The 16,602-nt window shown below is 40.9% G+C and overlaps 1 protein-coding gene across 2 annotated transcripts in view; it reads right to left on the bottom strand.

The window, feature by feature from the left end:
* Positions 1-16,602, bottom strand: part of Hspbap1 (HSPB1 associated protein 1) — an 89,123-nt gene that overhangs the window by 13,746 nt on the left and 58,775 nt on the right. For both annotated transcript variants that reach the window (XM_012517142.2, XM_023702296.1), the window contains exon 4: positions 3,587-3,723. In XM_012517142.2, coding sequence (XP_012372596.1) covers positions 3,587-3,723 — 137 coding nt within the window. The remainder of the gene's footprint in view (positions 1-3,586; positions 3,724-16,602) is intronic.

Genomic DNA, 16,602 nt, shown 5'->3' with positions numbered 1-16,602 from the left:
GTTTTAATGCATTAAAAATGTTTTGAAAAATGGAAGTAATAAATCTTAATTCACAAACACGAGACACATTTGCACTTTATGCCAACAGAGAGGGAGGTCATCTGGGGCAAAACTGGGAGAAATGTGGAGAGTCACATGGGAAGTTGGAGAGGGGGAGCAAAGAGAAAAAGAGAAACAAGCTGCAGTTCTGAAGCAGAAGTCCCACAACCCTTCTGTGACCTCTGGCATTTACATTGGGATCCCAAGTCTTTTCAGAACTGGGGAGATACAACTGCTATTTTCAAACTAAGAATTTTATGCCAAAGTCTTATTTCGCTTTGGAAACTGGAAGGTTTTTATAGAAATAACAAGACATTTTATCTTCACTCTGGGAGACTGAGGCAATTTAGTGACTTAGTGAGACTGTCTCAAGAAAAGGAGATGGAGCAAAGTACAAAAGCCTCAGGCTCAACCCTTGGTACCACAAAAACAGAACAGAAAATGGTCTTAGTTACTTTTCTTGTTGCTGACACAAAATACCCACATCCAAAATGAAAGGAGAAAAAGTTCATTTTGGCTCATAGTTTGTAGACATTTTAGTCTAGTCAGCTGGGTGACTAGGGCAGAGGAGAAATAGTCCATGGTAAGCAGGGGAGGTAGAAGGCAGCAGCAGCAATCAACACAGCAGCAGCATTCGCCTGCTTTTCCCCTTTATCCCTTCTAGGCTTCTTTCCTTTTTATTGCAACCCACACCCAAGGAAGGACACCCTCAATCCCAGCATCACACTCTTAACCTGAACATCATACACCCAATATCCAGCCACCTCCAAACAAATGCAACTATGATCGCCTGAGACTTTGCAGGTACATCTAGATACAAGCCAACACACACACACACACACACACACACACACACACACACACACCACCTCTCCCCTCCTCCCCCCACATGCAAAGTCCTTTATTTTATAGAAATTCACTTTGAAACTATGTAGAATCTATCAGTTTACATAGTCATCAGCTAACAAGCCTTGAAATTTAAAAGCAGACAGCTTCACCTCAAAGCTTAGAGGTGATAAGACAACTCCATTACACTGTACCTATAGTTAGGTGGGAATCCAGGCCTGGAGAGACTCTGAGAAGATACTCATCCCAGTTCATTTCCAAAGTGGTGGCAAAATCCTAATGCCTGCTCAGTGTCACTCACTGGGTCCCACTGAGCAGGGGACACAACTCCAAGCTTCTCCAGATCCTGGCTCCATCCCCTGCACCACAGCAGTGCTTCCCAAAGGAACAGCCATAACCATAGCCATCCCCTATGATCTGCTGTGCTCTGTTTCAAATCTTCAGTGTGTTTGCTTGTGTCAGAAAAAGTACTCATTCATTGCACAGTCTTTGCAAAACCCTTTGTGGTCCTGTACCCTGAAAGAACAGAACAAGCAGTGTGTGCTCAGGAGTGGAGAGCCTCAGGCCCCGGCCACCTTTCCTACCTGATCCCTCTCTCCTGGGTGCACAACTCACACCAGACTTTCCCCAGGGTCCTCTGCACACCCTACCACACCAGTCTAAGTCCTTGGAACACTTATACCCTTCAAGGTCCACCTTGCATGGCAGTTCTTCTATGAAACCCTCTTTAATCTTTCTAACAGGAAGCTCCAGCCTGCTGTGAGCTCTACTTCAATAACACTGATGTGTGCTCTATCCCAGCTGGCAGGGGGCCTACCTGAGCCTAAGCTGCATGTGTTCTTAGAGGGCCGAGCACATCTTATCAGCTGCTTCTGCACCTACTCTACCATGTGGTACTGGCTTAGGAGGTACAATGGCTATTTACTGAGTTTACTGCACTGCTCTGGAAAAATCTATTACACAGTTAGAACAAAGCTATATTAACTTCACATCACAGAAGGAACTCTGGGTACTCTGGGTAATGTTCTTCCAAAGTGAGTGAGTTTCTTTGGCTTGTTCCCCAATTCAGAACACATGGAAAGGGCCATATAAAAGCACGACCTTTCTTACCATCTCTCAGGTTTCTCTCTCAATCAGTCTCTCCCCCCCCCCACATCCCCCTGATGCCAGGAACTGAACCAAGGATCTTTGCTCTAAGCTACAACCCCAGTTTTTATTTCACTTTGAGGCAGGGTCACACTGTTGCCCAGGCTGGCTGTAAATCTGTGATCTTCCTGCTTTGTGGTTTCAGAATCTGAATCTATAAGGGCAGAGTCCACACACACTCCCTTCACTGTTGCACTCACAGCATGCAGTGGGGGGCCTGAGATGTTTTCAGCCTTTTAACAGCCTTGACGGCTCCAATGGCAGCTCTCTGGTACCATTCTGTAGTTCTCAGCACTTCACAGGAGCAAGAGTTCATACACAGACTACTGCTTCTCTTGGATCTACTCATGGTTTCTCTAATGACTCATTTGAACCTGCATTTGGACGTTTTTGGGTTTCCCTCTATGCTGCCCTGCAAAAGGCCCAAAAGGCCAGGAGAGAAGACTGAGGTATTATCAACTCAGGGAGATAAGGCTGCACACACATCTGGTACATCCTTCAGGGGGCACAAACCTTATTGTTATGGTTTGTGTCTAAGTGTCCCTCTAAGCCTCATGCAGTCATGCAGTGGCTTCTGGAGTTTGTGACTTATTAGTGTGGGTGTGGATGCTTCACCTGCCCTGGGGCAGGTAATGGGCATTACCATGTAAGGAGGGGACAGAGGCTAGCCAGGTGCCTGAGCTGCCACCACTCCCTTTTGTTCTCTGCTCTTTGCCACTGCCATGTGCCACTCTGCCTTGGAGCCAGCTGAGTATGGACCGAACTCTCCACTAATCATGAGCTAAATAAACCTTTTCTGCCTTCATTTTGGGTGTTGGGTATTTGTCCTGGCAATGAGAGAAGAGTCACTGAGACACTTACGCTCTCACTGAACTCTACGAGTTGCGTGCTACCAAAAGTATCACCACTGTGACCTTTATACTCCTGAGGGTCCAAAGAGAGATGGAGAGAAAAACTGACCTGAGGTACTAATATGTGATACTGTGTCTACTAGCAGGTCAAAAAGGATCATAAAAGCCATGTGGTCCAGCTCCCTCCACCATCGCCCCAAGAATTTAAGAGATTGGACCTGCTCACTGGTGTGTATGGATATATGCATGCATTTATTTACTTACAGACAGGTTCTTACTATGTAATCCAGGCTGGCTTGAACTCACTATGTAATCCAGGTGGGACTCAACCTCATAGAGAGTCCTGTCCCAGGCTCCTGAGTGGGATTATAGGTATGCACCCCCTGCTCTTATTTACTGAGAGCTGAAGAAAGGGTACTGTGCTTTGAAGAAAAGTCTGAATACTACATATATAGGATGGTATCTATTTTTATGTAAAAAAGTTCAACAGAGCTACAGCTGATCTGGGAACTCAGATGACAATCTTGATCGTGGCTGAGACACACGGAAATCACCAATTCAACTGTTCCTCTTGCTTCACAAAAGGGGAAACAGTGGGCAGGTGAGAGGTCTGCCCTGGGACCTGAGGTCTGGAGTTCCGACTTGATGTCCAGGTCTCATGCACGCACATGCACCAGTGCACACAAACAACCCATGTACATTACCTTCCTTGCACCTGGAAGACTAAGTTACAACCATAGGTGTCCAGATGACAGGGGGTATGTGCGCCCAGGGAGCCGATCCACAATGTACTTTCCTGGCCATTTCTCCCAGGAAACCCGAAGTCAGACCACAGCACGTCCTGTTTTAGAATACAACAACAGCCCATCAAGAACCAATGAACTCCTTCCTCTGTATGGCAGTCTCATATGGCACTGAGATACTCTATAACTGAAAATGCTACAGATGGAGAAGGTTAGGTTTCCAGGGCAGCTGCAAGAAATGTTTTCGAGTCACACCATGTGAGAATAACCTCATTAACAGTAGTCATTCAACAATTTTTTACTGGCTACTTAACACATGCTAGCATCTGCTGTAGGAGCTTGTGATGAATCAGTGAATAAAATGGAGAAACGCCCACCTAGATGAAGCCTACATCTGCTAGGGACAGACAATAAATAGGACACAATTATGCAGCTATCAGGGGAAAAGTATCTGTGGCAGTGAGAAGTGTGAGTGCAGGAAATCTCTCTGAAGCTCAAGTTAGGAAGCCAGAAAGTCATCATCCCTTTAAGCAGGATCAATACTATGAGCCCACATATCCTATTAACCTTTGGTACTTCAAAGACTACATAAAAGAAGCCCTTTTGAGCTAGTCGTGGTGCTGGACACCTATCATCCATGGAGGCTTAGATGGGAAGACTGCAAGTTTGAGACCTGCCTGCGCATCTTAGTGAAACCCCACCTCAAAACAAAAACTAAAAAGGGTTGGAGATGTAGGTCTGGTCAATCCCCAGTACTACTGTGCACGAGCACATGCACACACATACACCCCCTCTCCTAGATGAGCGGAGTTATTTGAGATTGCTGCTGCTAGAGCCTTGGCCTATACCTACTAAGCTAGAAGGGAAGGATACAACAGCTCTGAAATGCACATACTCCCTCAGTATGAACTCCTGCAGCACAATGAGTTTTAGCAGACACCACACAGTTGTCTGGACATGGAACCTCCTTATGCTTCTCAGATCCCGCCCAAGTCTATTACTAGGGAAAACTCAACAGTAGCTCAGAAAATAAGGTCAGATAAAAAACCAAATCTACATAATTAAAAATACACACTAGACAAAAAAGAACAAACAGACTGGGCATAAGGTCATCATTATTTTTTTAATAATGAATTTTTCCTTTGATTTTTAGAAAACAAAGACATTTCCATGTGCAGAACACAGTCATAAATGCCAACACTTTTTTTTTGAGATAGGGTCTCCCTATGAGGTTCAGGCTGACCTTGAACTCACTATGTAGCCCAGGGTGGTCTTGAACTTGCAGTGATCCTTCTGCTTTGGCCTTGCAAATGCCAGCATTACAGTTGTGCACTACAATGCCCAGCCCTAATACTTTTATCAATATATGCAATCCATGCCTTCTGGATTTTAAACACAAACCATTAATATCCATATTCAACAGAGGCAAGCCATACAGTTATATGTACAAGACAGGTAAGCCAATGATCCTGAGAATCTTCAGAAGATCTTCGAATCTAGCAGTTAATTGCAAGGATTCTCACCCTAACTATATATACTGACACCTGTGAACTAGACAACTGCACTGAAGATGGCAATTTGTAATAGTAGGTTCATGCTTGGACTGCCTGTCATTCTGGTCTTCTGAACACATGCTGCTTGTCATGACACACCAGTTGCTGTTGTGCTGTCTCGGGTAGATGATTGTTTAAAAAGGAAGGGTGTGGTGAATGAAGGCAGGAGACAGGAAAAAGGAGTGTTGTGGGACTGTCCTGCTACATTATATATGGTGAGATTGCTGGACTTATGTATAAATATATAATTCTTTATTCCCATTTTTAAAATATTTTAATTTTTAAAATTTTTAGTCATATTCTGTAGGGACTTAAAGTTTAACATATCAATACTTTATGAAAAATACCTGTTCCATGTTATGCCTAAGATGTTTGATTTTCAGACAGATAGTGAGGTTAAGCTCAACAGCCTAGGTTATATGGTAATAACAATAAGCTTCTCTTCTGGAGGGTTAACAACCTAAGTTTGCAGACCAAAAATTAGAAAGAAGGAGGGTGGCAAGGAAAGTCAACATTTTGGCCCTAGCCTTCCAAGGTTAATTAAGACTCAGGACATATGAGAACCTGTACTATAATATCATGTAACTCAGTTGTGTCCCAAATTTTCTGATCAAGGAGATTATGGGCCCGAAGAGGAAAGTGATCGATGATGTAGAGTGTGTCTAAGGAGAGTGACATGGAGAGAAAACATTTTCTCAGGCTTTCACAGAGAGCACATTGGTCAAGCAATAGCTATGACTCATCCCCATGGCTGACACTGACAAAGGATCTACAATCTGAGGTACAGGGTCTCAGGATAAATCCTGAGGGAATTTCACTGACCTTATCAGGTACAAAAGATACAGTTCTTGTTACATAGATCTTGCTTTATCTTGATCTTAACCATCCAGCAGAAAAGTATAAAAATGAAGTACAAGAAATAAAGCTGGCTTCCCAGGCAAGTGCAAGGGCCTGAGTTCAATCTCCAGCTCTGAAAAAAAAAAAAAAAAAGAAAGAAAGAAAGCCGGGGCTGGGGAGATGGCTCAGTAGAATAAGCACTTCCCTGGCAAGTGCAAGGGCCTGAGTTCAATCCCCAGTTCTGCAAAAAAATAAAAATAAAAAATAAAAAATAAAAACTCCTTTGTATAAAAACAAAGGAGTTTTCCCTTCCTCTCCCCTTTCTGCCATTCTAGTTCCTTTTTTGTTGTTGTTGTTGAACAATTTCTTTCAACACACAATATTATACATTTTGAACCTTATTTACTCCAGGGAGACAATACAATGTTTACACATGATGATTTATTTCACTTATGCATATGATCTCAAGTTACATCCATTAACTGATAAAAGTATCAAGTTCACTTTTCTTTATAGCTGAGTAGGACTCCATCATATAGGATCACATCATTTTTTTGCAGAACCGGGGATTGAACTCAGGTCCTTGCGTTTGCCAGGGAAGTGCTTATTCTACTGAGCCATCTCCCCAGCCCCCAGATCACATCGTTTTATCCATTCCTCAGTTGATAGACATTTGAGTTGTTTCCAAGATTTAGCTATTATAAACTGTGCTGACAGGAACATGAGTGCACATACAATTGTACCCAGGAGGGAAACAGCTGGGTCAAATAGAACCTCTAATCCTAGGTTTTGGTTTTTGTCTTTGAGGCATTTACACACTGATTTCTAGTGTTTGCACCAATCTACAGTCCCACCAAAAGTGGAGAAAGGTCCTTTTATCCCCACAGCTCCTCCATCACTTATTATTGGTTAATTTCTTGATGACAGCCATTCTTTCTATAGTGAGTGGGTATCGTGGTGTTGTTTTGTATCTCTTGAATGACAAATGATGTTGAGCATTTTAAAAATGTATTTATTTGCCATTATTATTTCCTCATCTGACAAGTGTGTATTTCTCTTAGATGCTCATTTTTGATTGGGTTTTTGAATTTGAGGGAGTCTGATTTTTTTTTCCACTTATTTACATGTTCTAGTTGTAAGTTCTTTGTCTGAGGAACTACTGATTAAATTTTTTTTTCCACTTTGTAGGTTGTCTTTTCACTCTGGTAGTGATTTCTTTTGATGTGCAAAAGCTTTTTACTGAGATGTTATTGATTCTCTGAAGTATTTCTCATGTGGCCTGGGTTTTGTTCATGAACTCTCCTGCCTACGTCTTTAAGATTTCTACCTGCTTTCTCTTCCAATATATTTAATGTTTCTATTTTATTTTTTATTTTTATGTTTTTGGTACCATGGATTGAACTCAGGACCTTACGCTTGCTAGGCAGGCACTTATGCTGCTGAGCTATATCCCCGGCCCCGTTTTAATATTTAGATCTTTGATCCATTTTAACTTTAGTGTAGGGCATGGTGATAGACTAGAGATAGGTCTAGTTTTAGTCTTCCAGCATATGGAGAGCCAGTTTTCCAGCACCATTTTTTAGAGGTTATCTCCTACTAGTGAAGGAATTTAGTCCCCTTTTCAAAGATAAGGTGGCTAAGTGTGTTTGCAGTTGTCTGCACCTTCTGATCTGTTCCACTGAGGCGCAGGTCTTTTGTTTTCTGCATATACCATACTGACTTTTTCACAGTAGCTTTGTAGTGTAATATCAAGTCAGGGATTGTGATGCCCCCCGCCATGACTTTGTTATACAGAATTGCTTCTGCTAGTCTAGGTCTCTTCGGCTTCCAAATGAATTTCAGGAATATTTTCTGTGGTTCTGTGAGGTATACTAGTGGCATTTTGATGAGGATTGTGTTAAATGTGTATAATAATTTTGGGATATGGCCATTTTCACTATGTTGGTTCTTCCTATCCATGAGTAAAGGATATCTTTCCATTTTCTAAAATTGTCTTTAATCTCCTTTTTAAAAAGAGTACTGTAATTTTCAATGTATAGATCTTTTACTTCCTTTATTAATTTAATCCCTATGCATTTCATTTTTCGGATGTTACTGTGAAGGGTGTGATTTCCCTAATTTCTCTCACAGTGAATTTACTGTGTACAAGAATGCTACTGAAGGACCAACCAAATAGCTCAGCAGATTAAAGTGCCTGTAAACAGGCCCAGGGGCCAGGGGTTCAATTCCCAGGCCTGCTGTGCTGGCCCTGCCTCTGGGGCACACTGAGATGGCAACTGAGACTGGGCGTGGTGGCACGTGCCTGTAATACCAGCTCTTGGGAGGCTGTAAACAGGCAGATCACTGTAAGTCCTATCTAGTAGTGAGACCCTGAACACCCTGTAGACCCTTCCCTAAAATACAAAAAAAAAAAAAAACCTCACCAAAATGCTATTGATTTTTGACTTTCTATCCAGCTGAACCACTGAATATTCTGATTAAATCTACAAGTCTTTTGGTGAAGGTTTTGGAATCTTCCATGTATAGTATCATGTCATCCAAAAGTAAAGATCATTTAACTTATTCCTTTCATTAGAGGACATCTTTGTCTTGTTCCTGACTTCAGAGTAAAAGTTTAAGTTTTTGACCATTTAATATGATGCTCACTGTTGAGCTGTCATAGATGGCTTTTATCAGACTGACATAAAGACCAGCTCTTTCAAGTTTTCATCATGAAAGGGTGTTGTACTTTATCGAGTACTTTTTCTGCATCTGTTGAGATGGTCCTGTGATTTTTGTCCTTGCTTCTGTTAATATCGTGTATTATACTTATGGTATATTACATCCCTGGGATGAACCCTACTTGGTCATGGTAGATAATATTCTTAATGATTTGCCACTTTTTCTTTTTCTTTTCTTGTTTTTTTTGCCAATATCTTATTGAGGATTTCTGCATCTATGTTCATTAGGGAGACTGGCCTACAGTTTTCTTGTTTGGATCTTTCTCTGGTTTTGGAATCAAAGCAATACTTACTTCCAGGAATCATTTTGAAAATATGACTTCTTTTTCAATTTCATTAAAGCATTTTAGCATTAGTAGAATTATACCGTCTCTCAATTTCTTGTAGAATTCAGCAATAAATCCATCAGGTCCTGGGATTTTCTTTGCTGTTAAGTTTTTAATTACATTTTCAATTTCACTGATACTGAGTTATTTAGAATACTTACATCTTCCTGACTCAGTTTTGGTAGTTCATCTGTGTCTAGGACTCTGTCCATTTCTTCTAGGCTTTCCATTTCATCAGTGAAGAGGTTCCTAAATCAGAAATGATGATCTGGATGGATTTCTGTAGGTTCTATTGTGATTTCACCCTTTTCATTCCTAATTGCTTGAATTTGTGTCTCTTCTTTTTGATAAGGTAGCTAGCAGTATACCAATTTTACTTAATCTTTTGAAGAACTCTTCATTTTTTATATTGTTTTCTTAGTCTCAATTGTATTAATTTCTGCTCTAATCTTTATAATTTTCTGAGTTTGATTTGTTCCTTTTCTAGTAGTTTGAGTTTCAAAATTAAGTTCTTTATTTGACCTTACTGTTTTTCTGATGTGAGAACACTACAAATTTCCTATGAAGGACTGCTTTTATTTCATCTCATAAATTCCAGTATGTTGTATTGGCATTTTCATTTAATTGTGGGTATTATTTAATCTGTGACCCACTGTTTGCTCAGGAGGGTGTAATTTCCACGTCTTTATGTGGTTTTGTAGTTTCTTTTTCTACTAATTTCCAGTTTCACTACACTATGGTCACACAATATGCACTGGAAAATTTCAATTTCTCTGCATTTATTTAAGCATGTTCTATGGGCTAATACATGGTCTATTCTGGACAATGTCTCATGTGCTGCTAAGAAGAATGTACATTCTGATGTGGAGTAGATCACTGTAGACACCTAATAAGTCTTTTTATTCACATGTTTAATTTTGATATTTGTCGAGTTTTTGTCTAGATGATCTGACTGTGAAAATAGGTTATTAAGGTCCCCCATTACAATTATGTTAGTGATTCTTTTTTTTATGTATTAGTACAGGGTCTCACTATGTAGCCTGGACTCATAGTGATCCTTGTGTTTTCAGCCTCCCCAGTACTGGGATTACAGGTATGAGCCACCACACCTGGACTTGTTCACTGGCTCAGTGCGCCTGGGGGCGGGGCTGGTGCATCATGTGGTACCAGGGATTGAGCCTTGGTCCCTGTGCTTGCCTAAGCAGGCACTTAGTCTGCTGAGCTATCTCATCAGCCCTGTTTGATTATTCATGTCTGTTAATATTTGGTTTTGGTGGCTGGGCACACTGGCATTTGGTGTATATATATTTGTGACTGTTATCTTTTCTTCTTGGAATAGTCCCTTAACAAGAATATAGTGGCTTTCTTTGTCTCTTTTCATCAGTCTTGGCTTGAAATTTACACTATCTGCAAATAGAATAGCTACTTCTGCTTTTTTCTGGGTTCCTATGTCATGGAGTATTGTTTTCCATGCTTTGACTGTCAGTCTGTAAATTCTTTTTTTGTTGTTGTTAAATGTGTTTTTTCAATGCAGCATTATTGTTGCATCTTGCTTCTTGATCCATCTGCCAGTCTGTTTGGTGGATTGAGACCACTTCTATTGGTGGTTGTAACAGATATATATTGGCTTATCTTTCTCATATAGTGTTCTTGTTGTTGGTTCCTTGTTTTTCCCCCTCTGTTTATCTGCTAGTCCTGTCTGGTGACTTTTTTCTATTGCTGTTCTTGTGACTGTGGCCTTCATTTTTCTTTCTAATATATCCTTCAGGGCATTCTTAAGGGCTAGTTTGGTGGTCATCAATTCCCTCAGGTGTTCTCTGTCATGAAAGTATCTTCTCCATCAATTTTTAAAGACAGTTTTAAAGGGTACCACTAACTGCATTGGAAGTTGCAGTACTTGAAATACTTCACTCCAAGCTCTTCTTTATTTGAGAGTTTGTGCTGAAATGCCATCTGTGATTCTGATGGGCTTTCCTTTATAGGTGATTTATTTGCTTTTCCAACTGTTTTTAAGATTTTGTTTTTGTGCTGAATTATGTTGGCCCTGGCTATTTGGATTTGTATATGTTTCATTTGTTTGTACATCAAATCCTTTATTTATGTTTGAGATGTTTTCTGCCATTATTTCTGTGAAGGGGTTTTTTAATGGCATTTGTGCTTTCTCTAGCTTTCTTATTGACTCAAATCAATCTTACGTTGTTCTGATTTACTTCATTCTGCAACTGTTGGATTAATTTTTCATGGCTTATTGCCATTTTTAAGATAGCTTTCTTTTCATGGTCATTAGCCATAGTATTATATTTGTATCTGATATTGTATCTTCATCTTCATTCAATTTGCTGCATACACTTTCAGTGGAAGTTTTAATTTCCTGGATTTCTCTTTGGATCTATTTCATGGATTCCATTTCTTTCCTATATTGGGTATTTATGGTTTTTATCATTTTTCTAAGGTCTTCTAATTGTTTTAATCTGTGTCTATTCTAACATCTTCCATTTTGATAATTTCTTTTTGTACCTAAGAGATTATTTTTTCTATAGCCATTTCTATTTGTTTTTTCACTTCTGTTGCTATCATTTCAGAGAGCTCCTATACTTGACTTTTAGTTTCCTCTATCTCATTGTGCTCCAGGCTTGTCTTGGATGGGCGGGGGGGAGTCTGGGGTTTCATTTTACTTCTGTACCTTGGAATTTCCCAATTTTAATTTTATTTTGCTTTCTGTATTGCTGCTTGCCAGTTTCTTATGGTAGTAGCTTTATCGCTAGTACCGAGGCTTCCCTATTACATGTCTGTTCTTCAGAGATGTCTTCTAGATAAAGGTGGTTCCTTATGTCTTTCTCAAGAACCTGCCTTTCTGATTTGTTGAGATGAAGAGCTACTACTGGGTTCAACACCGAGTCCTTTGGCAGTGGACTATGGTGATGATTATGATCCAATACCACACAGTATTACCATGTAAGGGAGAAAAACTGTCATATATACATATGACATCCTGGCAAAGCAGTTTGGTTAGCAATAGCATATAGCATCAAGTACAGCCTAGCTACTGACAAACTGTGGTAACTATTAACCTGATACCTTTGACCACAGGGGTAAATTCTACAATTATGTAACAAAAATCCAGCATAGACCAGCAACTAGTATGCAATGGTTTTCAACTTAATGGAGTGATTTTACTGTGTTGAGGGGATGGGGTGGTATTAAAAAGGAAAGAGAACAAGACAGATACATGAATAAGGTCAAATATAGAAGTAAGGCTAGATGGTAAAGGATGATCACCCAAACTTTGGGAAATTGGAGGACAAAGGAGAGAAAGAATGAAAGAAAATAAAGGAATATTGAAGTGAATCAGGAAAAAAAGAGAGAATGTTTACTCACTAGAAAATAAAATTTCAAGAGGTTATTGAGGAAATAAGAATTTTTTTAAAAAGTACAAGAAAGCAAAAATAAAGGTAAGAAAACTGGTCTTGGCTATGGCACACATCACGCACCAGGTGGGCTTGTTACAGTCTAGCCTGTAGCATAGGTCCACACTGGGCTTAGTAGTGGGGGTTTTGACAAGGCCAGCTCCACTACACACATGTAAGGTTATATGTGGCTGTTCAGAGGTGGCAGATATCATATTCCCTGTGGACTGAGCCTAGAAACTCCAGGGAGGGAGCTCACCTCCATGTTCTGGATGCCTAGAGCAGCAGCTGGCTCATGGTCATTGCTGGAAAAATACTGGAGGCTCCTGAGGGAAATTTTCCCATGGATAGAGGATTCAAGTCACTAACACTTCTGAGCACCCATCACGCTCAAAATGCTGGGTGCTCAGAATCTAAATATTAATATAACACAGTCTCACCATCAAAATCTGTCAACGTAAGGCAGTAAATGCTCTGATGAAGATAGGCAGAGGACACTCTAAGATCATGGAGGAAGCAGGGAGCTCAGGAGAGCCCTCCAATTAGGCTGGTCCTTGAACAATTTACCACCGTTCAATCTGAAGAATTTAATTAAAGGTATCTAAGAGTCACTCAGCATTTTAAAACAGAAAGAAAGCAAAGAGATATGAGCCTTAACTAAGACTGTTTAACTGATTCTTAATCTGAAACGTATACCTCACTTGGGAATCCAATGATGCTGATGTTCCCTCCTCAGAGAAAAGCAGAGGCAAGATTTCTCATTCACTCCAGGAAGCTGAGAGACAGACCCCAAGCAGAAAATTCTGCTCTAGAGCCCAGCTTCAGAAAGCATCAGAAAAGGGAGATTTTCCTACAGAACAGCATCTTCCCCAGGATAGGGCTGTTGAGGATCTCTTACCTGGCACAGCAATTACTCAAAAGGCAAAATTATTTTGCAATGATTAGATCATAGTGATGTAAACTACCTAAAATCCAGCTGTAAATGCTTAGGAAAACCAAAGCAGGGAGCAAAGACAGTCAAATTCAATGTCACAAAGTATGCCAGCATTTAATGTACCTATTTTGTTTGGATTTTCTTCCCAATTAAGTTCAGGTGTTTAGGGATGGTTCAATGACTGAATTTAAAGCAGGGGTGGAGGAATCTTCTTTTGAGTCCTGCTAGAAACAGGACACCCTGTTTGGCTGCTCTATTAGTGACACAAGCAAGGCTGGCTGCTGATGAACCATCCTGGCTTCTACTTTCACATCTGATCAAGAAGTATTATAAATCATCTGTCCCCAGAAAATCCTATTCTATCCATCCATCCTGAAAAAGAGCAATTAAGTATCTAATTGACTGCTTACTATAAACCAGTATCTGGGGACTGGTGAGATGGCTCAGTGGTCTATAGCACCTACTTAGAACAAGCTTAGCAAAGCACAGGGACCGCGGTTCAATCCCCCAGCACCACATGCCAGCCAGCCCCACCCCCTGGTGGGCAGAGCTGGCCACACACACACACACACACACACACACACAAATAAATAAAATAAAATAAACCAGTATCTGTTTTCTTATAACTTCTAGCAGATGGTCTCAAATCTATAGATACCTGAGAACAGGATTTTCCTTCTGCCAACATTTGCTATCTTTAAATTATTTGGAAAACTTTTGCTTTACTTTATTATTTTTTTCAACTTGGACTTGATAGCATTAGCTTTTCCTTCCAGTTGCTCTTCTTCGCTTCATTTGTCAACGGCCCTAACCTCAACCCTGGGCTCTGCCCTGCATATGGACTGCACCCCCTCACGCCAGGACTCCAGCCCGGGGATGCCACACAGCACTACTGAATTATTCCAAGGCTCCTGTTGAGCTGGGCTGTTCTTTTCTTTTCCACAGCTGCCTGGCCATGTCCCTATTGACTTTTAGGAATTTAGGAAACAACCCAGGGAATCCACATTCTTCCTTCTTAAATTTAATCTTCTCTCCAGTTTATAGCTGCATCTATATTGAATTCTAGAGCTATCTAATCCTTAATGAAGAACAAGGCCTGACCTTAACACTTTATATAGACTGTCTATTTAATCTTTATGAAACTGAAGGTAGTTACTTCCTCTTACATATAGGGAAACTAATGATAGTACTGTTTTTTGTTGTTGTTTAATATCGGAGATTGAACCCAGGGTTTTGTAGGCTACGTAATGCTCTACCACTGAGCTACAACTCCAAATCTCTTTTATTTTGAGATAGGGTCTTGCTAAACTTCCCATGCTGACCTTGAACTAGTGACTGTCCCCTGCCTCACCCTCCTGAGTAGCTGAGATTACAGCCCACAACACACCGCCTGGCAGTACATCTTCTGATGTTGCTTTAAAACAATTTGAACCCATTTCTGGTCATTAAAATAATGGCAAGGATGCCACTGACCTCAAGTACATGGGGCCAAGCATGCAGCTCAAAATAAAAGAGATTTGGAGTTGTAGCTCAGTGGTAGAGCATTACGTAGCTTACAAAACCCTGGGTTCAATCTCCGATTGAACAACAAAGAGATCCTGCACCTTGCAGTTGTCATAACACTACAAATTTTGATCCTGTTAGATACTAGAATTCTATTTCACAAATGATCAGATAATGTTGGAGGGAGGACATGATTTTACTATATTGAATTTCCCAGAAACATAAGTACTAAATAAGTGAAGGGAGGATTGTGCTTTGTGTCTTTTTATAGAGTTTTTACTATTTTGAAAAATAAAGTCACACTCAGCACAAACTGTGACCTCTGGGTCAGTCCTATGTGCATATTACTACAAAAGGTCAAAAGGCATGTCTATTGTTATAAAACTACACAATTAAGAGCTCAAAAATAGCTAAGATCTAGTTCTTGCCCTTTGTCTTGGACCCTCAGTAAGAAATCAAGGAATTCATACTAAATCCTGCTACTTCTACTAAAGTTGTTTTCATCCTTTGCTTCAGGAAGGACAGACTATCAGTCTGTTAACCAATAAATCAAATAACTGTTAGGCCACTTCCCCCAGTCAGCTGGAAAGTTGGACCTATGACATCCTAACATTACTTACTTCGAAAGCCTCTCTCCCTTGCTAGGGAAGACAGTCTTAGCCACCATTAAGAATGGGACAGAGAGAGCATCCAGGATCCCAAATTTGCAGATAAAGAGCCAGGGTTTTTCTGCAGTTGCAGACCCCTGAAGTGGACCTCTGAGCAAAGCTAGTTGCTCTGGCACCCAATTGGTATAGCTCAGCCTCTCCACGAGTCTGACATATAGCCTTGATCCACATGGCACCATTTCTCCCTATAATTATTTAAGACCTACTGGCCCCTGTCCTTGAGGCAGGCTCAGGTAATCAAAGGCATGGCTCATGTTCAGCAACCTCCATCCTGCCTAATCACCCCAGTCTCTCCAACTTCAGGACCGCCAGCACCTGGAGAGTCTCAGTGAATAAGGGGCTTACAGGTTTTTCACAGACTCAGGGGGACTTGGCCTTCAGGAACAAGTGTCCAGAGCAGAATTTCCTAGAGCTCTACCTGCTGCACTTGGAGAAGTAGACAAGGAGAGGAGGGGGGCCTACAGCTATGCACCCATGACAAGACATGTGTTGAGAAGGACACAGGCTCCTGGAACTGGTTCAAGAAGAAACAAATCTTTAGACTTACTTATAACAGGGAAAGAGATTGAGTCAAAAACCTTCCAGGGGAAAAAAAAAAAGCTCTGCACCTGAGGGCTTCCAGGGAGACTGTACCAGCAAGCATGGGCATCAGTCCTGCACACTCCTTCAAGAAGCATGATGGAGAGAACAGTGCTGGCCCCATTCCAGGAGACACACCACCTGATAGCAAGCCTACAAATCTGTCACAAGAAACCTAAGAACATCCTTTATGAATGTAGCCATAGAGAATCTCATAAACCACTTAGCCAACAGAGTGCTGGCACACAGGAAAACACTAAACCAGGACTGAATGGGACTTTTCCCAGAAGTTCAACGCTAGTTCAACACTCCAAATCAATTAATCTATTGTTAACATTAGAAAAGACAGGGCTGGAGAGATGGCTCAGTGGTCTAAAGCACCTACTTAGAACAAGCTTAACAAAGCATAGAGACCGTGGTTCAATCCCCCAGCACCACATGCCAGCCAGC

Source organism: Octodon degus, unplaced genomic scaffold, assembly GCF_000260255.1.
Source record: "Octodon degus isolate 3935 unplaced genomic scaffold, OctDeg1.0 scaffold00147, whole genome shotgun sequence".
NCBI lineage: Eukaryota > Metazoa > Chordata > Mammalia > Rodentia > Octodontidae > Octodon > Octodon degus.
Note: the sequence above shows the minus strand (reverse complement) of the source record. Positions and strands in the feature narration are given on the sequence as shown.